At 41.5% G+C, this 26,051-nt stretch overlaps 3 protein-coding genes across 4 annotated transcripts; all 3 read left to right on the plus strand.

The window, feature by feature from the left end:
- The first annotated feature begins 572 nt into the window (after positions 1-572).
- On the plus strand, positions 573-2,192 carry lbx1b (ladybird homeobox 1b). Its single transcript, XM_069705069.1, has 2 exons — positions 573-900; positions 1,412-2,192. The coding sequence occupies exons 1-2, from the start codon at positions 573-575 to the stop codon at positions 1,897-1,899; spliced, it is 816 nt and encodes a 271-aa protein (XP_069561170.1). The 3' UTR covers positions 1,900-2,192.
- A 6,677-nt stretch (positions 2,193-8,869) lies between these two features.
- Positions 8,870-13,147, plus strand: cenpk (centromere protein K). 2 transcript variants are annotated; one of them, XR_011311168.1, is made up of 11 exons: positions 8,870-8,911; positions 9,121-9,222; positions 9,769-9,825; positions 10,846-10,909; positions 11,163-11,209; positions 11,304-11,386; positions 11,512-11,610; positions 11,758-11,887; positions 11,965-12,018; positions 12,295-12,525; positions 12,591-13,147. XR_011311168.1 is itself a non-coding variant. In XM_069705018.1 (10 exons), exons 1-10 carry the CDS (start codon positions 8,903-8,905, stop codon positions 12,448-12,450), a joined length of 801 nt encoding a protein of 266 aa, XP_069561119.1. In that variant the 5' UTR covers positions 8,870-8,902; the 3' UTR covers positions 12,451-13,147. The 2 variants fall into 2 exon arrangements, 1 of the variants encoding a protein (XP_069561119.1); XM_069705018.1 differs by having other exon boundaries at positions 12,295-13,147.
- Positions 13,148-13,344: 197 nt separating this feature from the next.
- On the plus strand, positions 13,345-21,091 carry LOC138624653 (stromal membrane-associated protein 1-like). Its single transcript, XM_069705009.1, has 10 exons — positions 13,345-13,615; positions 13,953-14,086; positions 15,203-15,288; positions 15,449-15,524; positions 15,609-15,671; positions 15,758-15,833; positions 17,477-17,604; positions 18,475-18,679; positions 19,441-19,778; positions 20,418-21,091. Exons 1-10 carry the CDS (start codon positions 13,498-13,500, stop codon positions 20,550-20,552), a joined length of 1,359 nt encoding a protein of 452 aa, XP_069561110.1. The 5' UTR covers positions 13,345-13,497; the 3' UTR covers positions 20,553-21,091.
- Positions 21,092-26,051: the final 4,960 nt, after the last annotated feature.

The following is a 26,051-nucleotide window of genomic DNA, read 5'->3' on the forward strand; positions in this document are numbered from 1 at the left end:
GATTTCTTTCAGCCCATCTCCTTCTGTCTCCCTCTCCCTCTCTCTCTGCTTCCCCTCATTTACCCCATACACCTATTCTGGTATCTCACCACACGACTAAATTAGACCAAAGATGATAAGAGCACAAAGCATTATAATTCCGCCGGGCTCCTCCTCCTTCCAGCCATGCGTCCTAATTAATGGGACACCCCCAGTCGCAAAAAGCCCCGCACTGGACTGCAACATAGTCAAAGAGTGAAAGGGAAGAGGGCGAAAGTGCCACTGGAGATAATTGATTACCTACCAATCAATGATAACTTGTTAGTAATCGTCAACTCTTTGGACCTCGCCATTTTCAGGGAGGCATCTCACTCCTGCGGACTTGCTGCTCCCGAGGATCGACACTTTCAACGCATCCCATTTTGGAATAAGATTTTCTTTTCCTCAACTCTCCCCTCCTCATCTTTTTTTTTTTTTTTTTTTTTTTTTTTAACCTGCGAACTGTTATGTGACTTTTCTTCCCCTCGACAACGTCGCTCGTTTTCTAACCGCTGAATATTTCCACTAAGTCCTATAAACTCTGCGTACAACCAATGATGACATCCAAAGAAGTGGCCAAATGTGATGCAGTGGAAAACAGGAGGCGAAGTCCGCTGGACCACTTGCCGCCTCCTGCCAACTCCAACAAGCCGCTGACCCCATTCAGCATCGAGGACATCCTGAACAAACCGTCTGTGAAACGAAGTTACACAATTTGCGGCACAGCTCATCTAATTTCGTCCTCTGAGAAGCACCGTTCGTCCGGCATCCCTCTGTCCAGCCGGGCTCTCCTCACCCAAACCTCCCCGCTCTGCGCGCTGGAGGAGCTGGCCAGCAAGACCTTCAAGGGGCTGGAGGTCAGCGTTTTACAGGCTGCGGAAGGTAAATGTCCAAGCCGAGAAATGATGGAAATACACCTTTTAAATATTACGCCATGAAATGGATTTTAAAAAAAATGTTATTTAGGGACCAGTACCGGACAGAAAATTATAGTTTTGGTACATCTTGTATGTTTTATTCTGTCCGTAAATACACTCAGAAATGGTTTGTTCAACAGCCAGAGAAAAATATTTTTTCTAGTGCATATTTTCATTTTGAAATATTTGATCGAACAAAGGCCCATGTTCATTTTCTGCAACAAATCATCGCCGCTTTTCTTTAATTTGATGGCCTCGCGTGTCTCGTGCTCAATATTTCCCAGTGGTGTCTGTGTAATATTCTTCTAAGTACCTATTCCCTCAAGGGCTGGGACATGTCGGTGTCACAGACAGCATCGTTTTCACTGTTATTTTGGCGTTCGGGTTACTTTTACGCGCACACCGTGGCGGTGCAGAACAAGTCCTGCACCTGCACGAGTCACTGGTTTTCACTCAGCCTCTTCTCTCCCTCACAGGCCGGGACGGGATGACCCTCTTCGGCCAAAGATCCACCCCGAAGAAGCGTCGGAAGTCTCGGACGGCGTTCACTAATCACCAAATCTACGAGCTGGAAAAGCGCTTCCTCTATCAGAAGTACCTGTCCCCGGCCGACCGGGACCAGATCGCGCAGCAGCTGGGCCTGACGAACGCGCAGGTCATCACGTGGTTTCAGAACCGGAGGGCAAAGCTAAAACGGGACCTGGAGGAGATGAAGGCCGACGTGGAGTCGGCCAAGGCCGTCGGCCAGGTCCCCTTGGACAAGCTCGCCAAGCTGGCGGACCTGGAGAAATGCGCCAACGGCACGCTGGGCCACCCGCGACCCGAGTCTCCCGCGCGGAGAGGCCAGAAGGAGCGCGAGCTCGCTCAGAAACTGCGGACGTCGCCGCTGTCTCCGTTCTCAGACCACACAACTAGTAAAGAGTGCTCAGAGGACGAGGACGTGGAGATTGATGTGGATGACTGATGGCGCAGCTGGAAGGTCAACAAACACAGAGACGATGAAAAAAATCTTCCCGAGGACTTGTAACTTACTGCTTATATTGTATACCTTATCTCAGAACATGTACCAAAATGTAATGACTTTTATATCGGCACAGATAGACCTATTCATAGTGAAGCATGAACACAGAACAAGAAATATGCAGTGGTATTTTACAATGTATTCATTAGCGAACTGGTACTTCTTCTTTCGATCAAAGCAATATGGTCTAAAAGGACATGAGTAACTTATATTATTTTTTACAGTATAGGCCAACACACACACACACACACACACACACACACACACACACACACACACACACACACACACACACACACACACACACACACACACACACACACACACACACACACACCTGTTCTACCCCTTAAGGCCTGTCCTCACACCACAATGAAAGTGCTCCAGTTTTCCATATTTTTGCATGTAAATGCATGATTTGATTTGTGATCATTATCTATTTATTTTTACTTTTTTATTTTATTTTATTATTTTTTTTAATTTAATTGCTTTTGTATTTTCTGTGAGTCAAATCGCCACTGAGTCAGTTTGTCACTGCCGGCTCTTGTTCTCCTCTTCCTCCTCTTCCTCCTCATCATCATTTGATTGTAACCTTTAACTTCAGCTCACATTTGGCGTCCCGATGCTGCAGTGCATGATGATGATGATGATGATCAGAAAGGCAAAAAACAAAAACAAAAAAAACACCGGACATTCACACTTAATGCGTTTTATGGGAATGCTCACGCGCGCTGGCGAGGAACAGCTGATAATATTGCGGTGATTTTGACGAGCTGTAGGCTACTTTTTAGATTTATTGTTTGGATACAATAGATTTACAGTTATAAATTTGTTATGTTTTGTACACCTGTAAGTGCCTTTCTAAAATCAGGACATTATTTGAAAACCAATGCACAGACTGTAATGTATATAGGCTACTATGGGAATAAAATGGCTTTTCTGAATATTTCTTTAATGTTGTAATTCTTGAATTAATATCGGGGTTTTATTGTGTATATAATAGCCTGTTTTTTTTTTATTTTATATTATTGAATACAAAAAAAAAAGATTTTAGAAACGGCTCTTGTTGCCAAATCTGGCGTGTTAGCCCATCAAAAGCGGCTGTTTAGACTTATTATACTGAACTATTTTGTCCCTTTGTGTCCTTTTCTACTGGGATGCTCTAAACATTTTGTGGCCCGGAATCTCTCATCCCCTTTCACGTGCTAAATGCGTATCGTGGCTTCTTGACCCTCAGACGTGTTTCTCCATTCGTGGCAAAAATTTATGTGAGAAACACAAATCTGGTGCTGGGGGGGGAAAAGACGAGGATGCCACAAAAACACAAAGTTTTGGGCCAGTTTCCCCGGGCCTTTATAGACCTTTTTTGTTCTGCGGGACTGGGCCGTAATTTTGAGCGTAAAGCATGAAAAGTGGGGACAAATGAGCAGCGTTCCCTGATGGGACGCGCCACAAAGGAGCAGGGCCGGTCCCCCGCAGGCAGCAATACTGAGACAAGTGTGTCCCACCGCACAGAAAGGACGCAAACGTTTGGAAGCCATATGGTTTTTGAAATTTCCTCCCGATTTCAGACAATTTGATGGATTGAGTTAACCCTCCTTTTAAACAGTTTAACTGGGTGCGAACAAAGGCCATAATGCCTACATAGACTCTCCCTTCATGAGGGCATCTGCGGCTATTAATGTCTGGCCCTTTTCTTTGCCTGGCGTTTTGAACAAGTCAATGAATTACAATGAAACTGCCCCCTTTTTTTTTTTTTTTTTTTTTGGAAGCCGCTTGTCTTTCTCCCCTTTTTAGCTGTGGAATAATATGTTTGACTTCTGTCCAAGAAGGTTTCTAAACAAGAAATGGATTTTGTTGAAAGTGTTTTTAATGTTAAGTAGGGAGCCATAAAGAGTTTAGACTGTGACATTTATGCCAAAGTCTGGTTAGGGAGCCTTTTGTTTGTTTTCTTCTCATCTCCTCTTTTTTTCTTCTTCTGCCTTTTTATTTCTTTTGTCTTTAAGGAGTTTAATGAAGCTGAAAACATGGTGATGTGAGAAAGAGAGAGTGTCCAGAAGAAGAACTCAAAAGGAAACCTCCCGTTTAACCCTCTTTGTTGAGAGAAAGGATAAGTAGAGCTGTCTTCTTGGGAGTTGTTTTATAGTGTTTGCTTTTTTTTTTTGTTGCTTTTTAAAAAAAAAAAAAAAACTTTTTTATTCAAGTCGACCTGAATACTTTATTGGCCTGTTAGAACTTAATATGACTGAATTCTATTGTAAAGTTTCTGCAGGCAAATTAGTCCTTTAAAAATATTTGCTATTATTTACTTTAATCTTTATTTTGCATTTATGGGCACTATGGTTTATAACAGAATTTAGTGTTTATTAAAGTATTCATCAACAACTATGGATGCTGGCATAAACAAAAAATTAATTACAATATAATAAAATAGAATATGTCTTAAAGGAGAAGTTTTAATTGTTTGCAAATACAAAATATAATGTAAATATCCTGATATCTTCTTACAACTATTTTAAGCCATTTATTGAATGTTTATACTCATTATAAAACCAAAATAAGGTGGTAAAGTGGTGTAATTCAAACTGATTAAGGTTTATTAAATCCAAGTTAACTTAATTTGAAAGGTATCACAGGGAAAAAAAATCAATGCAGTTCAATTCAATTATTTTTAAAATTGACCTGCAAATAAGAACATGTCAGTTTAAAACTTATATTTTGTGTGTGTGTGTGTGTGTATATATATATATATGTGTGTGTGTGTGTGTGTGTGTGTGTGTGTGTGTGTGTGTGTGTGTGTGTGTGTGTGTGTGTGTGTGTGTGTGTGTGTGTGTGTGTGTGTGTGTGTGTGTGTGTGTTCAGGAGCCTGCTCTGGATCAAGCATATTTATGAAGGGAGAGTGTTAAGGCAGGCTAAGTTTATGGATTTCACTTGCTTATTTTATGAGCGCTTGTCAGGCGGGCGGTGATAAGTAATACTACAGTCTGAGGGACCACTTCTTGGTAATTAATCTGGAGGTCTTAAGTGTATTTCAGTATTTCACTTCGAGATAGAAAAAAAAATCACTACTTCAATCGTCCGGAAAATTGAAGTTTGATGCATGAGTCCCTACTGAAACAACAGTACAGCCCTCTCTCTTCTCTTCTCATCCCGTCCCCTCCCCTTTTTATTCCCTTGCCATCTCGCTCTCTTTTATCATTTGCACCTTGTGGAAAACTATGTCAGGTGCAAAGTGTAAACTAATATTTGAGGCACAAGTCCAGCGACAGTTTTAAAATGATGTTTTCTACCAAAAATAAGACACAGAAAAACAGAAACTAATGTACATCTCTGTAGGCTTCAAATTCTCTCTCAGCTTATAGTAATGATGATAATAATAATAATAATAATAATTATTATTATTATTATTATTATTATTATTACTATTGAATAAGTATAAAAAGGGAGATGTGCAAATGACTTTATATTTGCCTGGAGTTAAATCACTCTATATATCTAAATAGAGCTGAAATGGAGAGTTTTAATCATAGCCTTCCTGTGGAGCCAGTTAATACTTCAAACTTCAATTTTACGGGCGATTGAACTAAGCATGTTCCTGACAGAATTGATGTATGTATTAATTTCCTTTAACTGTTGATTAATTAGGCTGTGCTGAAGGCTCAAATGGAACGGTTTGTTCAGAAATTTGCATATTAATCAAATTCTAGTTGATCATTCAAATAATCAAAGCTGTGTGATTTTTGGGGTTTTAACAGGAGAAACAGAAAATATCTTAAAATCAAACATCCAGACAGCCAGTCGGATTATTTGGACTCAATTGTTCATCCAGTTTATTTTTACATCTAATATGCTGATACATCAACATAAACAGCTCCAACCAAACAACAGCAATATGAGCTAGTGTGCCTTATGAATAAAGAGAGTGTGAGAAGAGGAGAAACATTTTCATTTTGGCTCTCGCTGTTTTTTTTGTATATTTTGCACCTGATAAATTGTGAAAAAAATAGGAAAAGATTTTACACAGGCTGCCACCAGTTTAGGTTTCAGCAGAAGAATCTCATGTGGATGGAATAAATTCAGCAGCAGAATAACAGAGAAGATGGTTTTATTAACGTAACAAAATAAAAGATGGTTTACAGTTGTGCACTATTAGAAGTCAGAAAGATACAAGAAGTCTGCAGGTAGATTAAACATGAACTCTGCAGACCTTTCTGTCTGAAATATGATTTATTTGACAATTATTAAATGATTCCTGAAATGTTTTTTTTTTTTTAAATAACAGGTTAATGATGAGAAGATCTTCCTCCACTGGTGGTGATGATGATGATGATGATGATGTTGGTTTAGGTCTAAATGGCACCAATCAACGTTTTTAACCAGAAATATGAAGCAAAACTTAATTAAAATAATCCTGCAGGTCATTAGCAGCACATAAATATTTGTGCCTCTATAGAACTGTTAATGGATAAATTTGTGAAAATTTAATGTAAACAAAAATTACAGAAGGTAAAATTGTTATAATTGTGGGCTCAGATGGTGAATTTATATTAAATTATATAGATTTTTAGTGACATTTAGAGCAAAAACACAGAAAGATCACTGAATAACTAAAGTAAAGTCTTTTTTGCATGAAGTGTTCCTGACAGACATCTGGAGGAAAATCTAGATCTGACGGACTCCTCCTTTAAATTATGTGTCAGACCAAAACATGCAGCTTTTGTTTTTACATGAATATTTTAATTGCACTGAAAAAAGATGAGAAGAAGCAGGAAGTGCAGCTGCTGAGAAGCTGCAGTCAGAGAGACGAACAGAGACACCTGCTGGTGTTTACAGGACAGTGAACTGCACCACAGTGAGCACTTAACCAGCCATGGTGGGCGCACTGTGTGTGTGTGTGTGTGTGTGTGTGTGTGTGTGTGTGTGTGTGTGTGTGTGTGTGTGTGTGTGTGTGTGTGTGTGTGTGTGCGTGCGTGCGTGCGTGCGTGCGTGTGTGTGTGTGTGTGTGTGCGCGCGCGCGTGCGTGTGTATTTGATTTGTTATTTTTCAAGTTTATAAAAGTTTGAGTCCAATGTTCAACACACTTCAGGTTTTTTTCTCAGCTTAACCTTCAGATTTGTATTTTCTTTGCATGATGATAATCAAGATGATTCATGAAGATTTCTAATGTAATAATGCAATTAAATATAATCAAGGTATAAAGACAAAAATAACCTGATCTGTACACAATGGAATAAAAACATAGTGTATGATGAAGAGTTAAGCAGTTGAATGAAAAGGTAATGATGAAGAGTTAAGCAGTTGAATGAAAAGGTAATGATGAAGAGTGTCGATGAAAACTAAAAACAGTAAAAAAAGAAGTAGAAGCAGGCGACTCATGACTGTTTCATGTGTCCTGCTGTTGTTGTTTTTTATGATTTTGAAAAATCATTGAGGAATGAAATGAGTTTGATTTGGGTGAGAAGTTGGTTCTTATATCTTAATACAATAATAATGGAATATTATCATTCAGGTGTCAACCTGCCAGCAACATCAATGCATATAGTGGAGTTGTAATACATGTAATGGAGTAAAAAGATAAATATTTCCCTCTAAAATGAAGTTTTCCCTCAAAACTAATTAAGTTTAGTTCATTCAGTCTATTTATTTGACATCACATTTACATTTACATTACATTACATTTACATTTACATTACATTTACATTTACATTACATTTTTACATTACATTTACATTACATTTTCATTACATCACATTACATTACATCACATTACATTACATCACATCACATTACATTACATTTACATTACATTTACATTACATTACATTTACATTACATTACATTACATTACATTTACATTACATTTACATTACATTACATCACATCACATTACATTACATTTACATTACATTTACATTACATTACATTTACATTACATTACATTTACATTACATTACATTACATCACATTACATTACATTACATCACATTACATTACATCACATTACATTACATTTACATTACATTACATTACATTACATTACATTACATTACATTACATTACATTACATTACATACATTACATTACATTACATTACATTACATTACATCACATTACATTACATCACATTACATTACATTTTACATTACATTACATTACATTACATCACATTACATTTCACATTACATTACATTACATTACATTACATTTACATTACATTACATTACATTACATTTACATTACATTACATTACATCACATTACATTACATTACATTACATTACATACATTACATTTACATTACATTTACATTACATTACATCACATCACATTACATTACATCACATTACATTACATTACATTACATTACATTACATTACATCACATTACATTACATTACATTACATTACATTACATTACATCACATTACATTACATCACATTACATTACATCACATTACATTACATTACATTTACATTACATTACATTACATTACATCACATTACATTACATCACATCACATTACATTACATCACATTACATCACATCACATTACATTACATCACATTACATTACATTACATTTACATTACATTACATTACATTTACATTTAGCTGACGCTTTTATCCAAAGTGACTTACAATAAGTTGACCATTTAAAAAAATTCAAACCAGATAGATTCATGATTTGGGGATTTAATTTGTTGGGAACCTGATCTGCGTGAGTACGGCTCAGAGATTTTATTTTATTTTTTTAAATCTTTGCGTTAAAAAAAAAACAACCTCATTTAAAAGCGCCACTCACTTTAAATGCGCAGTTGTGCGCAACATCAGCGCTCTCCAACACTCCCTCTGACGTCGATGCTGCGTCATCAACGTTGGCGGTATTTTGAAAAGGAAGGCGCGTCGGTTGTTGTGGTTTGGAGCTGCGGAGAAAACGTGTGGATTTTGATGGACATGGTGAGACTGAACATCTGACGTATATCTGCTCCTCGAACAACATGACGTCATGTTTTCACGGTTGTTACGTAGAATATGAGTCTAATGTCAGTTCCACTTTTCACTCAGCTAGCCGATAGCTAACGGGATGTTTCTGGGATGTTCTGTGAATTAAAACGAATCCGACCGGACCGACTGGATCTGTTGACGTGTGTTGTGTTCATGTTCAGGCGGAGGTGAGAGCCGGCGGCCCGGCAGCAGCCCAGCTGTCGGAGGCGGCTCAGTCCGAACTCATGGACCTCTGCGAGGAGCAGTTTGCTCAGCTGGAAAAGGTAAAATAACGACTTCACGATGCCCACCGGGCTGGTTCTGATACTTTAACGGGTCTTTGGACCCCCACCGGGCTGGTTCTGATACTTTAACGGGTGTTTGGACCCCCACCGGGCTGGTTCTGTTACTGTAACGGGTGTTTGGACCCCCACCGGGCTGGTTCTGATACTTTAACGTGTGTTTGGACCCCCACCGGGCTGGTTCTGTTACTGTAACGGGTGTTTGGACCCCCACCGGGCTGGTTCTGATACTTTAACGTGTGTTTGGACCCCCACCGGGCTGGTTCTGATACTTTAACGTGTGTTTGGACCCCCACCGGGCTGGTTCTGTTACTGTAACGGGTCTTTGGACCCCCACCGGGCTGGTTCTGTTACTGTAACGTGTGTTTGGACCCCCACCGGGCTGGTTCTGATACTTTAACGTGTGTTTGGACCCCCACCGGGCTGGTTCTGATACTTTAACGGGTCTTTGGACCCCCACCGGGCTGGTTCTGTTACTGTAACGGGTCTTTGGATGTACTGACAGCAGACTGTGTGTCTGTGTTGCAGCTGCAGAATGACATCATCCTCTGTGAACCAGATTTCTGTGAGAATCCACAAGAACAGGTGAGAAGAATTTATGGACTTTACAGTTTATCTTCTAATTTTACTAATAAAACTTTAAACAAATTGTGTTTTTACCTCAAAAACTTCTCACACGGTTTCATTTCAATAAATGTTTAAATGATCCAGTAGCTCATCAAAAAGTCTAAACGTAGAGAAAAAGTCTAAAAACTGAACTTTCTTTCCTCTCAGTAATCATCTGCATATAAAACGATATAAACCAGTTGAAACTCGCTCCACCTGCAGCAGCTACGTCACTAACATGCTGTATTAACTGTATTAATAAATAACGAAGTCATAGATGATAAAATATCTGTCAGAGGGAACAAACCAGTACTTTTACTTTAATTTAGCTCCTAATACTTCTGTATTTTTACCCAAGCAGCGTTTTTCATGAAGGACTTGTACTTGTAATGGAATATTTTTACATCGCTGTCTTGGTACTTTTACTTCAGTAAAGGATCTGAATACTTCTTCCACCGCTGTCGAAGAACGTTCACGTTTTCTGTTTACACTTATTAAGGAATTAAAGTTGAATGAGTTAGTTTGACAGCAAACAAACCAAATACTGGTGAACAGCCCACACGTGACCTCGAGCCAAATGAAACTTCTTCCAACAAATATCCGGGTCGTCATCCAGCCTCAGCGGTACAGAACCAACACAGATATCACCACATGTTTCGGAGACTTGCGGCTGAACAGTTTTAAACTGACGAGTGTCTTCGTTTTACTTTCCTGTTTCTCAGAGTTTTAATCTGACGTCTGTTCATCTGGGTTGAAATCATCAAATAAATATTCGTTTTTTTCACAAAAGCATTTTGCACGATATTGTCTGTGAAATGTGCTCTTATTTATATATATAATAATATATATATAATATATAATATATATATATATATAATATAATATAATTTATATATAATAGGGCATTTGTGCATTTAACAGATTACTAATCTTTACCTTTAGTTATTTTATATTCTTCTGTGTTGAATATGATGTCATTTCTGTGTTTATGTCCAATAGTCAGTAAAAAGACTGATGTCGATAGAAGTTGAACTGAAGCAGCTGCTGACCGTGGAGCCGAAGTGTAAGTTGTCCATTAATACTTTAATGGATCATAATGTGATATAAGTGTTTACAACTGAATTATTAATCAGTTTCATGCTTCAACTGCATCAAACATTACTTTTTATTCAAGGTTTTAGTATCAGATTCTGATTTCAGGCTTTCAGATCAAATGAAATTGAACGTGTTAGACTGAATATTATATTCTTTAATTTGATAATAACATTGACATCTTTAAATTTTACGTTTTGATTAATTAACTTTGCTTCATCCAGTGCTGGCAACAAATTCAGAAATCTTACTTCAAGCTGGAAAAGAGGAGGTATGTTTCTGTTTTAACAAGAAGAATATTTCTGACTGGAATGAAATGCATCGCTCCTTTTATGAAATCCATCTCCTGCCTCGGTTTCTCACAGATGCTCAAGCTGCGCTCTGAACTGGAGATGATCGTTTCCTGCTGTGAAGCCAAGAGAGACAAACTGAGAGACACTAAAGAAACGTACGTCACCGCTCGGTTACTCTGCAGGCCGTCACTTCACTGAACTTCATCGGGGAATAAAAACGCTTCTCAGGAGAGACTTTCCTTTCGTTTTACTCGGCTCTGAACTTACATGTGTTGTTTAGTGAGCAGAAGTGGCTGCAGGAGAAGAAGCAGGTGCTGCTGGCCGCCGCCGATCACGTTCAACGGCTGCAAACGGAAAAGGGGAAACTATCAGAGCAGAGGTGAGTCCCACCGATCCAAAGGACACAAAACGAGTCACAGAGACGTGAAAACGGTTCAAAATAAAACAGTTTTGCAAAAATACATCAGTTTCACTATACTCAGATGTAACTTTGATTTCTGTGCGGTGAAATGGACGAATGTCACAGCGTGTGGAAGGAGATGAAGGCGAAAATCCAGAAGTTGAAGGACTACCAGGAGCGTCTGATGGAGTGTCTGGGAGACGTCCTGGAGAAACACGCTCCTCTTCCTCACAACGAATCCAGCAGGACGAAGAAGGTGACGCTGCTTCACATCTGAAATCTGTGTTATTAAAAACTCCAGCGCTGCTCACCGTCTTCTGTTCTCACTTTCAGAACGTCGCACACGAGATAACCGGAGACCTGATTTCACTCAATGAAATCCTGGAGGTGAGTTTTCTCCTCGTTGTGAATAAAACCTGCCAGCAAGGTGACGCTTTAATGATTTTCATCCACACAAATCATCAGTTGAACAATTTAATCTACAAAACAACAACATATCCTGCATTCGTACGAGGGACAAACGTCTTCTCTCCCGATCGCTGCCGTCTCGGTTCAGTGTGCACGACCAAAGAAAGAGAAAACACCACTCTCACTTTCCAAAGCTGCTCTGTTGCTGCAGATTTGTTTGACGCCGGCGTCCCTCTGTCCTCTGTTTACCTGCAGGTGCTCATGAACAAGGTCCTGAACACACCTCACGACCCCTACGTGACCATAGATGACACCTTCTGGCCGCCGTACGTAGAGATGCTGCTCCGCTACGGGATCGCAGCGAGGCACCAGGACAACAACTTCAAGATCCGCCTGGAAAACTTCTTCTGACGCGTCAAGCACCACTCGCCCACCACCACCACCACTCACCCAGCAGTGGAGACCACCACCACCACCACTCACCCAGTAGTGGAGACCACCACCACCACCACCACCACCCAGTAGTGGAGACCACCACCACCACCACCCAGCAGTGGAGACCACCACCACTCACCCAGCAGTGGAGAACACCACCACCACCACCACTCACCCAGCAGTGGAGAACAACACCACCACCACCACCACTCACCCAGCAGTGGAGAACAACACCACCACCACCACCCACCAGTCTGCTTGTACAGTGTGTATACATCACTATGAACACTTATGTGATGACTGTCTCTGCTGGGAAAAGAACGACGCTACTGGTTTACAGTATATGTGGTAAAGTCTTCCATTCTGGCCTCATACGTATTTTAATTTCAAAAAGACAGAGCACTTAATTTCAAGTTAGTATTCAGACATAATTCAAATATATCGAAAACCTTTTTATACACATTTTTTACTGTATGTTGTGTTCTATCAGATTAGTTTGTGTCGATCAGCGTTTTTTAAACTGGTCTTTAATTTAACTGTTTTTCACGTCTTTAATGAACTTGCTGACACCTTTACATTCCCCAATAATCTCATATAGTATATCTGTAGATTTAGTTCATGTTTACATGTATATATGTTCTTGTTGGTGTTGAATAAATGAAATTTAGCAGATGCTTTATTGTTATTCTAATCAATGATGAGCAGCCAATCAGGAGCCGTCTCTCCTGTCAGTCATCAACCTGAGTGCATTGAGTTTATTTTCTGAAGAAATGTAAAAACTTCCATTCTTCAGAAACTTTGCGCGTCACGTGACGTCACGCCCGCGGGGTCCAATCCGGTGCGGCCGCCGCGTCAGCGCTAGAACTGGGCGGAGAAGAGGTTCCGGTTCCGGGTGTTTCCGTATCACCACTCGGAGGCGTTCACGCTCTGATTATGGTATTTTACCAGAAACCTTCTCTCGATTGACGACCGATTAAAGTTGAGTTCTTCTTGATTAAGAGAGTCCAGTCGAAAGCCGCGAAGATGACGACCCGCTCGGAGAGGGAGAAGGCCCAGAAGCTGAACGAGCAGCACCAGGCCATCCTGTCCAAGATGCTGCGGGAGGAAGACAACAAGTACTGCGCCGACTGCGAAGCGAAAGGTGTCGAAGATTTCCCTGTTTTTCTGCTCAAAGTGGGATATTTGACTGCGACCCCGCCGGCGGTGCTAACTGACATGTTACCCGGGTTAGTTAGCCGGGCTAAGCTAACTCGCAGCCTGCGGCGGGTCAGCTGACATCTCGAGCTAAACTCAGTGGCTAACCGGCGAGCTAACTTCTGTAAATCTACATCAGCTGCGGCTTCCGCGAGCCTTTAACAGAGAAATTAGAGCCTTCATTTTTATGTCGGGTCGTTTTTTTATTTTTTTTTAAGACTGCAGTTTTCTTTTTGGCATTTAAAGTGACAATAAGCTGTTTTTTGTTCTTCTGTCATCAACAGGTCCGAGATGGGCGTCCTGGAACCTGGGAGTGTTCATCTGCATCCGGTGCGCAGGCATCCACAGGAACCTGGGAGTGCACATATCCAGGGTGAAGTCCGTCAACCTGGACCAGTGGACCTCGGAACAGATCCAGGTACTGTTCTCTGGTCAATGACAGACAGGTCGATGGGTCACTTTATTCATCCTCAGAGGGACATGACGGCGGCGTGGCTGGTGCAGAATACAAGAGTCTCCACAGTGGAGAGAGTGGGTCGAAGAAACACTTAAACACACAAGAGTCTGAGTCTTGTCGTGCAAAGGGATGAGTGGTGGAACTAGGAACATAAAACCGGTTTGATTCAGTTCTGTTTACAGTCTGGTGTGAGAATGACTTCCTGTTTGGCTCTTTAAACAGGGAGGTTGGATGAGTGCAGCTAAAGGGGCTCTTTGGTTTGTCCATGTTATGAAGGCGAAGCGATGTGTTGTCAGCAGGCATCCGGTCCTCAGCCACCTCCTCCGGTATCACAAAGCTCAGATCTGACCACAGATCAGCCGTCTTCATGGCCTCGTTCAGTCCTTCGCGTGGACGCCTGCAGCCAAGATGATCGAGCAGCGACAGACCGATGGACCATTTGGCTGCAGATGTTGAAGGACTCTCGTAGATGTCCTCAGGGTTGACTCTTATTGTAATGCATCTTAAATTAACATTATTATGGTGAGAAACTACTGCGTACTTTTTAGCCAGCTTTCTATTGCGACACAGTTCAGTGCAGCGGCGGCGACACATCTGAGATCTTCTCTTACTTCCCATAATGCATCTTGATGGTCTGTCCGTGCTGCACTTATGTCCTTTAGAAAGGACCATAATAACCAGTTTTCAACCTGCAAATTACCGTCGACGTGAACATGAGTCATAATAACAACTTGGGGATTTTTTTTTTTTTTTTTTTTTTTTTTTAATAAAAGCTCCATCAAAATGTCCAGACTCATATTTTTTAATGAAGAAGTGCCTAAAAGTTAAAGAAATATGTGTCTCATATCAGGACATTAATGAAGTGCTGTTATGTTCATGCTTAATGTTTTTTTAACCCGAACATGTTGAAGTTCACCGTCATACAAATGTCTGTACGTTCTCCTAGAAGAAAAGTGCCACGGAGGATATTGAACAACTGTTTGGTCGCTGTTGTGATGAACAAACTAATTAAATATACTCGTGGTATAAGAATCTGATTTGAACAGCTGTGTTTACGCGTTTGGCTCCTTTTCTCAGAGTATACAGGATATGGGCAACACCAACGCCAGGCAGCTCTACGAGGCCAACCTTCCAGACAGCTTCAGAAGACCTCAAACAGACCAGTATCCTTCTCAACCACACACACACACACACACACACACACACACACACACACACACACACACACACACACACACACACACACACAAACTAGAAAAGGTCTGGTTCTTTGTTTTGGTCCGTTTTTCGTTGCCCGTCGTTGTTTCTTAACTCTGATCTCAGAGCAGTGGAATTCTTCATCAGGGATAAATACGAGAAGAAGAAATACTACAGCAAGAATGTGACCAATGGCAGCAGCGTATGTATTTATTCTTTCATACAAAGGGGATGTGCTGTTCATCTTCTTCTTTTTGTCCTAACTGAGTTTTTGTATGTTTTACAGCCAAAAGATAGTAAGAAGGAGCGAGAGCCGGACAGAGGGAGCAAGGTGTCGTCTTACAACAAGGTAAGTCGCTCCTTCGTTAATAAATCCATTAAATATTTATGATCCACGCTGAGTGGTGAACAACCGTTTTATGTTTTTTCCCACAGAGTGAAGAGTCCAGGTCCGTTCCAAAAAGCAGCCCTGCGAAGACTTCAGAACCGTCTGTGAACCTCCTCGGACTCGGTGAGTCAGAAACCAGCTCACAGGGAGTTTATTTCATTCTCTGGTTGTTTTCTGTTTATCAGCTGTCAGTTGGATGATCATGTAAAACTGGATTTTGGTCTGGATTCATTATATCTGTGTGCATACGATGGGTGGGTGGTCGCTGCAGCGTGTCCACGCCGGGGTGTTGCTGAGATTTTTCCGTTTCCTCCCCAACATGTTCAGTCTGCATAAATCTGTTACCTCCGCTGCTCTTTGCTGAGTCATGTTCTCACTGCAAACCAGTGGCTCCACATTTATTGATCAAACAGAGAAAACGTGATCTTTAAAAGGCTTGTTGGCGTTAACAGCTGGTTTCTGAACGTGAAACGTACATCAGGACGACGTTTTTCAATGTTTTTAAACTCCGTTTTGTCCTCAGACCTGTCGTGCGACAGTAACTGGAGACTGGAGGCATGTTTGCATGCAGCTGCCTTGCTCGTCTACCAGTTGCCTCTGAGGCGTTTAGGGAACATCTGCGAATTGAAGATGCATTAAACAACCCTCCTCTAAACTGCATGAGACCTTCAGATTTGTTTTGTAATGACATTTTATTTCTTTTAAAAGGATTTGATAAAATTGTCGTTGAAGATAGTGTCGTAGTAATTTGTGTTCCTTCCATCTAACCGACTGCAGCCTCACGTCTCCCTCTGTGCTGCCATGAAGTCTTTTTAAGCTTTGAACTATAAGATTCTTCCTTCAGCTTGACTTTAAAAACCACGGTGAGTTTTGTTTTGGTGAGGTAACAGGAGGAAGTGCGACGGCTCATTTACAATCGCAACAAACTCGTAACTTCTTGTTTTGTTTCCAGACTTGATGTTCATGCAGGTTTTAACATGTTTTGGTTGGAACTGGGACAGACGGTAAAATGATGTGTTGTGAACTGGTTAGAAACAGGATGTGTCAAAGGGTCAACTCTTCATAAAAGGAGAAGACAGCTGATCTCACCGGATGATAGCAGCCATGTTGAAATGTGGCGTGTTGTTGTAGAGAGGTAACTTCAGGTTGGAGTTTTTCCGTTGCTGGATGACTCACAGTAGATCTCCCGGTACATGAATGAGGTATATTTCTGTCCCGATGTATGAACACAGGTTTTGTTTGAACGTTGTTCTTTGTGATCCGACGGTGCGGCTGAACTTCAAGTTACTGTTTATCTTTTATTTGCGAACTCGTCAGCGAGACATCAGTGATCGATCGCTGATTTGTAGGAAGAATGTTTCATGACAGCCGTTTCATTTACAGTTAAAAAGGAGATGATGTATGAATGTGACCGGCTCGGAGGCGCGTTGCTTTATTCGGATGACATGTTTACTGTTATTACTGTTTTGTGGCCAACGAGCTCAGGAGGTTGAGCTGATTAATTTTTTTTATTGTGCTACTGTGTGTGTGTGTGTGTGTGTGTGTGTGTGTGTGTGTGTGTGTGTGTGTGTGTGTGTGTAAACACGTTCTCGCATTAGCAAACACAAGTTCAATTGATTTTCAAACCACATTTCGTAGCAGTTAAACATTGTTATGATTGTATTTATTAATTGTTCAGATAGAAATGTTCTGTGAGTTCTGTTTGAGTTTTCCCTTGATGGTTATATTCCACCTGTAAATCCAGTTCTTCCACCTGTCTGTCACAGACGCGCCAGCAGCTGCATCGACCAACAACGGTAGCACGAGCACAAGCCAGAACAACGACCTGGACATCTTCGGCCCGATGGTGTCCAACCCGCTGCCCGCCTCCACATCTGCACCTCCGTTTTCTCAGGTAAAATCCAGCAGCGACTCCCCGGCTCGGATTTAATTCAGATTTCGAGGATTGCTCAGCGGGGCTCGGTGCTTAACGGTCTCAGAGTTGTAAAACTGGAAATTAAGTGTGCCGTAAAAAATAAGAAGGCAAATGATAACCATCAACATCAACAGCCCACAAGACAGCAACACGCATCCTGAGAGGAAGTGAACGAAGGAAACAGAAACAGAAACAGACTTCAGAAGAGGAAGGCAGCGAATCAGACGCTAAACATATAAATATGGCTTTCAATGTTGTTTATTTAGTGATTAATCATTCATTTCAGAAATTCAAAGCCTACCGAGATGTCTGTTGTTTCCTCTATATGAATGAAATATGTGTTACGATATGATGATGTGCTTTTGGTTTTGTTTGATCAACGTAAAGATACGACATATTTACAACGACGTAAACAAAGAAATCTACTCATCTCAGAGGACTTTACAAGGGCACATTTAACACGTAATTATTATATAATGTAGTGTAAATACATTTATGCTTAATATAATCAGATAACAACTTAATTTTAATGGTAAAATAACTTGTTAGGTTTGGAGGATTTTACTACTCACAACTTAAATGTCAATATTATCATAAAAGATTAATAGTTTAATAATATACAAAGACTTTATATCAAAAAGGAGCAATTAGACAACCTTTCTTTTTACCTTTTAGTTCCATATGGCAGATATTAAATGAATAATTTAAATACTTAACTGTTACTGAACACTTACACAACCAATAATCAAAACAAACAACGTACCGACTCTCCGCTCATGATCCATTAAACCTGGACGCGAGAACATTCATCGGCATCCTCTAAACCTCAGGACCCTCTTCCTCCCTCAGGTGAGCTCCAGTAACTCGGCCAGCACCCCCACACAGGCTCCAGCAGGGGGCGGAGCCAGCTCAGGGTCCGGACAGGGAGACCTCGACTTGTTCAGCGACAGCAGTAGCAACGTTAAAACCGACGACGTGGCCAAGAAGCCTCTGTCCAAGGACTCCATCCTGTCTCTGTACGGGACCAACAGCATGTCCCAGCAGGCGCCTGCAGGTGATTCACATACACTCAGAAACACTGGAACACAACAGCTTAACTTTTTGACCTGCTAATATTATTGTATTTGAAATGTCACCTCTTTACAGAAATCATCTTGATATATTGAGAAAAATACATACAGTATTTAAACCCAAAACAAAAGTTACAAAAAGAAGCCACAGTTCAAATGTTAATTTTTTTTTTAAATTTTTTATTAACACGAGCAGTTTCACACGAATTTGACCCTTTTATTGGCATTTTTGATTTAAATCAGGAACTATCTGACTAAAGTATGAATAAGAAGATTACAAACAAATCTCATAAGACATTTGATGGCAGCTTTTCGTTCTTGAAAGCTGTCGATACTCAGACGCTTCTCATAATGTCGTTTTTATATGGAAGTAATGAGGTTTGATAGTCAACCCCTAGTGGCCCTCAGTGGTATTGCAGTTTAGGTCTCTTCTGAATCAGCTTCGTTCTTCAGACCGGGAAGCTGAGCCCACTTTTATTCCGAGTTTACGCCTCAGACTCTGGAAACCCCCAGAAACATGATCTTCTCACCAGGATCATGCTGAGGTGATGAAACATGTGGTGACATCACTACATCTGAATCCACGAGGAGCGAGTACATGCTTGCTGGTATTTCCCAACTTTCCCAACCTGTCGTCCTGATGAACCGACGGGTTCCTTAAACAAACAACCAGATGTTCAACAGGTGTTGGATATCTTCCCAACATGACACCATACCTCTGTTATCTCCCCCTCCCCCCCTCCAGCTGGCATGTTCATGGGCCCCTCCCAGATGCAGTTCCCTGTCCAGGCCGCTGCTGGTTACCAGGCCTTCCCTGGCATGGGCACCGCCATGCCTCCCACCACCGTCATGGGCGCCATGATGGCTCAGAGCGGGGCAGCCATGATGGGGCCCAGTCCGGGGATGATGGTGGGGATGACGATGCCCAACGGCTTCATGGGGAACGCCCCCGCCGCCGGGATGATGGGCATGGCCCCCCGGATGATGGGGCCGCAGGGTGGCGCGATGCCCGCCGGCATGGTGCCCGCTCAGGGCATGTACACCATCCAGCCGGGGCAGCAGGCTCAGTGGAACATGGGTCAGGTACGTTCTCTGTTTGAGTTTGTTTAACAACGACGCCATGTTAAAGCTCTGTGGACACACCCAGCTGGATGATGCAGTGCACAATGCATCATGAAGCACTAGATACTCCGTGGTGGGACAGAGCAGCCAGAAGCCACTAGATGGCAGCACAAGCATGATTTCAGAGTAAGAGTTGTGTCCCAAATCCTGAATGCACTCAGAAGAATTTAGTTGTAGAGTGTAGAGTAAATAATTAAAAACTTAAATCATAAATGTGTTGCTCATAGAATCTGTTCTCCCACAACGCAATGATGCTCACAGCTAGAAATAAATAAATATATTTTTATGTAGCACCTCCAAAATATCACCATTACATTTTTTATTGTATTATTTTATTACATTTGATGTCTGTTTGTAAAGTTTGTGTCTTTCTAAAGCACAATTATTGGGTTAGTATTAAACACTATGTTGATTAAGTTTGACGTAATGTGACAGCGTGCAGACGCTCTCCAGAGTTCAATGATAAATTCCTGAGCACTATTGTTAAAAGTTTGTATAGTCATGTGTAAATAATAGAATAATAATTGTCTGACGGTGCTTCCTGCTACCTAGAACAAGGCAGTGTTTTGTGACTCGTCGTGACCTCTGTGCCGTCCTCAGGTGAACCAGCAGATGTCCGGGTTGGCTCTGAACGGTGCGGGGGGGCAGATGGCCTTCGGTCAGCCTCAGTCAGCGATGGGCGGGTGGGCCGCCACCGGGTCCGGCCAGACTCTGAGCACACAGCTATGGAAGTGAGCCTCGGAGCGGGTCGGTGGTCGGGCGGAGTCGGAGGTGGTGGTCACAGAAAGTGCAAAGTATAATGTTGTGCTTGTCCGTGCTGCGCTGCGAACTGAAGCCCACTTCATCACGGACCAGCCTTCACAACATGAAAATTGTTTCTCTTTTTTTTATTATTTTTTCCTCCTCCTCCCTCTCTGTCTCTCTTTCTCTCTATTGTGTGAGTGAATTGGGAGATAAACAGGACTACAGCCTGGCAGTTTCTGCCTGTCGTATGGTTTTTGATCATAACTTTTATTTTCCTTTTTTGGAAAAAAAATTACAATGAAATAACAGTCCCAACATTGACATATCAGAGAAGCTGCAGGACCAGTTACACGAGCTTTTATTGTATCACTGTATCATTATAAGATTATAGGACATTTAAATGAATAGTATTTAACGGGAGAGGACGTGACTATCGAGTCGGTCAGGCCGGCTCCCAAATGTACAGCGCTGTATAACCTTCTTTTAAAGTACTTGTGGTTCCCCTATAAAATTAAAGTGATAAAAAATAATTAGCTTTCATGTGTCTTCTGTGATTGAACCGTTACATTTTCTGATGGCACAGCGTCCCGGTAAGAGGATCGGTGTTAAACATTCAAAGGTAATTAGAGGGCTGCAGTGATTTTAAGTGCTAGTGGAGAATGTGGCTCAAACCCGGTGTAGAAGGACGACGTGGTTCTGCACCGCTTTAATGAGCTCCATTCAATCCTGGGATTCACTCAACACCTCATCCAGGTTTCTACTGAACCTTAAGCTCTGAACTGATCCCTCCTCAGACAGGAACTATTGTTCCTGTTTGATAAGCGATGAAAAAAAAAACTGCTTTTAAAAATCTTGTTAATAGCTGCAAAATACACATTATATTCTCTGATGAACAAGGTTTATAGATAAGAAAAAACAAAAACATTTGTGAGGTTGAACCAAAAAATGAATAAAAATGAGAGAAATTCCCTAAATTTGAATGCAAGCTATCAGAGGAGCCTCGTTCCAAACCTCAGGATCATCGTTCAGTTCTGCTGATTTTACTTCTGTGAACACTGAAAACCTTCAGAGCTGTGATCAAAGCATCGGCAGATACAAACTTGTTCCATAAATCAGTCCTCAAATGATTGTCAATCATTATGTGCAATGTGTTTTCTTCAAATCTGCATATTAAGCAGGTTTCTGTTAATCACCAAGATGTTGAGAAACTGATGATGGATGTTTCTTTTTGGCATCGCCAGCGTTGTGAATCAGTCCCAGACGTGATGAACGACAGCCACAAGGTTTCTGCGGTTTGGAAACTAGTTCAGAAATGAATTGAATCTCAGGAGTGTGCGGATCAGTAATGCGAGTCTCCTGCTGAACACCTGCAGGAAACCACCAGGTGGCAGTAGAGCATTCATTTAAACAAGAGAAGTGAATTTCTCTGTTAATCTGTGGCCTAAATTACCTAATTTCAATATGCAGTTTACTATCTATGCTTTCAGTGCAAATATGCACATACCATATTTTTCATTTATATTCTCTAATAATCTAATTTAATGTGTAGTTCCCTGATTTAATGCATTTGCTTGTACATTTCTTACAAAGCTGAGCTTTCCCTTCTTCTATTGCTTAAAGTTTAATACTACAACTGCTTTTTTTTATATAGTTGGAGCAATGAATGGCCTCTTGTTGGAGTTTCTTGCAGGGTTTGGAAAATCATTGTCAGACCGTGTGTTTACAGTCAGTAGCAGTTTTGTTTGGAAAATGTGTCTCACTGCCTCCGAGCAGCTTCTGTTTTCACCGGGTGTGATGCCTACTGAGTTTTGTGCCTTAATTAGGATTTTAACAGAATACATATTTTTAAAGACATGCAGGTTTTTGTCTCTCCACCCAGTGCATGCTGGGATGTGCTCCAGTGCCCATGGGAAGCTTTAGAAGTGAAGACGTTTTACAGTCACTGCAGAAAAATGCCAAAGAATCAAAGCCATTCTTTGCACGAGCTCACTCCTTCACAATAGACTGCATTGTGTATCGAATGCTGCTAAGCGGTTGTATTGTGTATTGTATATATGTAAATCTGTTATAAGCTTTGCCCGAGTAGGTCCGTCCTGGTCCTAAAGCTCTTGGTATTTTAAGCAGGGTGTGTCTCCTCAAACCAGCCCTACCTGTTAGACTCCCCCCTTTCAGCCTCCCTGCTCCACCAAGTCAGAGCCTCATGCTTTCTTATTAAAAAAGTGTCGGTCACACAGCAGGAGGCCAGAGTGAAAAGTGTGTTGGATGTTGAATACACTGACAGTGACTGTTCCTGCTTCCAACAGACATGCAAACGGATGAAAAACCACATCTGTCTCATGCTTGGCCGGGCCGAGAGCTCCATTTGCTCTCGTTCCACCCTCCACCTCCCAACTGGTCCCTCGCTTCGCTGCAACTCAGGGATCCAGCTTGAAAACTTTCACAGGAAGGTCTGATACCGTTCAGTGTCTGAGACCTTTGGCAGAGAGCTCAGGCATTCCTCTCAGCTGGTGTGTCAAACCTAACACTGCTCCAGAATAGAGTCCACCATCCGAGTGAAGAATGTTTCTTCTCTGCAGCACCTTAATGGACTTTTTGACCCTGAGACATCAACATTCCTGCAGATAAGGACTCAGGCTCCACTTTAACTGTTGCAGACGTGACTCATGCTTAACTAAACATGTCACTGACTGGACAGATTAATGCAACTTCGGTTAAAGTCCACACTGAAACACAGCAGGTACATCGAGTGAAGGTTTAACTGATTAGACCCTTTACACTCAAGCTCCTGTATGCTAAATTCCTGCTAGCAGCTGGCTAGCACAAACCCTGAAAACAGCTGGCCAGACTGTCCAATTATAACACACCTACTAGCACCTTGCTAATTAGCGCTACCAATTTACATTTCAACACTTTATGGATCGGACCTCTAGTGCTTCTCAGTGGTATTGCACTTTGAGGCACTTTCGCATTTGCCTCACTTTTCCAATCCGGAAGCTCCGTCCATTTTTATATACAAACTATGGTACAGCAGAGACAAGCCAGTCGGTCACTCTGACTTCTTTGGTTTGAGGTCTAACAGTTGTTTCCCTCTTTTTCCTTCATGCTAAGCCAACTTCTCCTTCTAGCTTCATATTAACCATGAAGATAAACAGGGTGATATCCATCTCAGCACTTAACGAGAAAGCGAACAAGTGATTTTCAAAATGCTGAACGGCTCTTTTCTGTGTAATTTAAAGCTCGTGACACTTGATAAGTTGTTAAAACACATCGTGATGAACAGCTAACGACTGCAGATCCTCTCGCAGGATGTGGAGAAGTTTACACATATTGTGGGAAAGTTCCTGTATTTAAAGACGGGAAGCCTGTAAGTGTCCAAACGACGCTGACTTTCATGTTGAACTCGTCATTAATTGAACTGAGATGAACTTTCGTGTCAAGTGTTTTCCTGACATCAAGTGAAAAACATCTTCTCTGCTGCCATGATGTCACTGTCTGTTCGCCTCGGGTGATCCTTGAATGACATTCAGCCACGACGGGGAGAAAATACTGAAATGACTGTTGGCAAATTTGGCATTGCTTTTTATCAAACTCCATTATGTAGCCATGAGCAGACAGTTTGCCTTTTCATAAAAACCTACTCATTTGGCTTTTTAGTTTGCCTCCCCCTTATATCTTTATCAATTATATCCATCATTCACCTACATTTCTTCACAGCTCTTGTTTAAGTGATGACAGATCGTCATTATCAGGGCGGCTCCACTACAAATTGATGTAAGTCCTCCAGCCGCTCCCACTTCCAGCTGCGGTGGCGTGTTGCTGGTTTACAAATGATTCATAAAATGATTGATGGTGTGATGGTGAACCGTCACAGTGCAGTTCTGGGGTTTTAAAAATCCACCAAAGGCTCCTTCATAGAACAAAGTGGCCTTTCAGGACTGTGATCTCCGTCCTCGACCCTCCCCTGACCAATGTTCCCTGAACGCCTCACATGCTGACAGTGACCAGATGGCAGTTGTACACATAGAAGACTCTAAAACTATGAAGACAAATTAGACTCATGCATATTTAATGATCTACAAATGATAAATGAGATGTCTACAACAATTTTAGCATAATTTCTGGTACCCACAATACCGATCGACACATAAGCAATTTGAACACACGTGTAAACAAATGTCAAAAAATGTGTTTGGCGTTCTTTTTTATATATATTTCCAGACTTTATAACTCAATGAGGATTTGGTTTGTTATTGGAAGCTTTAACATTTGTACTGCATCTCTACAGATTGTGAAACCCCCTGAGGCAGATTTGGGAAATCTGGACAATTGACTTATGATGAAAAAAGGAAGTCATAAAGGCACATTGTAAACACGAGAAAACATGTTTCATTTGTACTTTCCATAGTTTACTCTTAACAGGCCCGCCGGGTTAAACACGAGGGCGGGGGGGGGGGGGGTCTGATGTCGGTGCGGCCTCTTCTTATGACTTCTGCTTTGGATTTTCATATCCAGTTACTAAGATAACTGGAAGGGCTTTGTCATCTGCTATCATTATAACAGGGTGGAAGAGACACTGATGTGAAACAAAACGGGTCCAAATATGGGAGAGTGAAGCTCCTCCGAGACGGTTGGAAACCATAGTTTGATCCTCTCTTAATCTCTCTCTTCTCTTCTACTCACATTAAACCAATATTTAAGAATGATGAGCTCTTCACAGGATTTCAGTGTAATCTCAGAGCGGTAACTGCTGACCTGAACAGACTGCAGAGGCTCAGTCTCCTTCTTTACTCACGAACATAACAATCCCGTCTCTCATTTGTACAAAACAAATGAAGTCACCAGCAGCCGGGGAGCCACGCCCTTAATGAGACTTCATCATAACAGCTCATTGGACATTTGCTATCAGTCAGAGGTGATAAAAGAGGCCAGCAGTGATAACACCTGTTTCCACAAAGAGTCTCTGTACGGTTCCTCACTGTTTGCGTTCCCACTCGGTGTTTCTGTCCTGAGTCGTGTGTGTTCTCGTCTCTAGGTGACAGGGGTTACACAGTCTTCGTGTTACACTGTTGAAAAAGCCTCTGGGGCAAAGATTAGTCAACCGTGTGGGTGTGTCTTGTTTAACAACCTCTGAGGGCAAACCTTCGGGGTCATTTTGTTTTATTTGGTCCCATAACTTGCACTTATTGCAGCGTTTTCAGCTGCGCTCTCTGAGCAGCCGTTTCCTCTGAATCCAAACACTTTGCACACTGGAGCTGTTCAACCATTGTTCACCCTTTTCCTGACAACGGCCCCGTTACATAACAACCCCCCAGTATCCCACCTCATCATGGGTGTCATGCAGTTGCCATGGCGACTGCATAAACACAGTGATGTTATGGAAAAAGATGTAGACTTTTTTTGGGGGGAGGGACTGAAATACCAATAAAGGCACAAAAGTTTTATATTCACCAGCAGATTTATTTTTCAGACAAGTCACCCCCCCCCCATCAC

The sequence above is a fragment of the Brachyistius frenatus genome, unplaced genomic scaffold, assembly GCF_029030835.1.
Source record: "Brachyistius frenatus isolate BFR_SWC_R1_liver_20210118 unplaced genomic scaffold, ASM2903083v1 Contig_53, whole genome shotgun sequence".
Lineage (NCBI taxonomy): Eukaryota > Metazoa > Chordata > Actinopteri > Embiotocidae > Brachyistius > Brachyistius frenatus.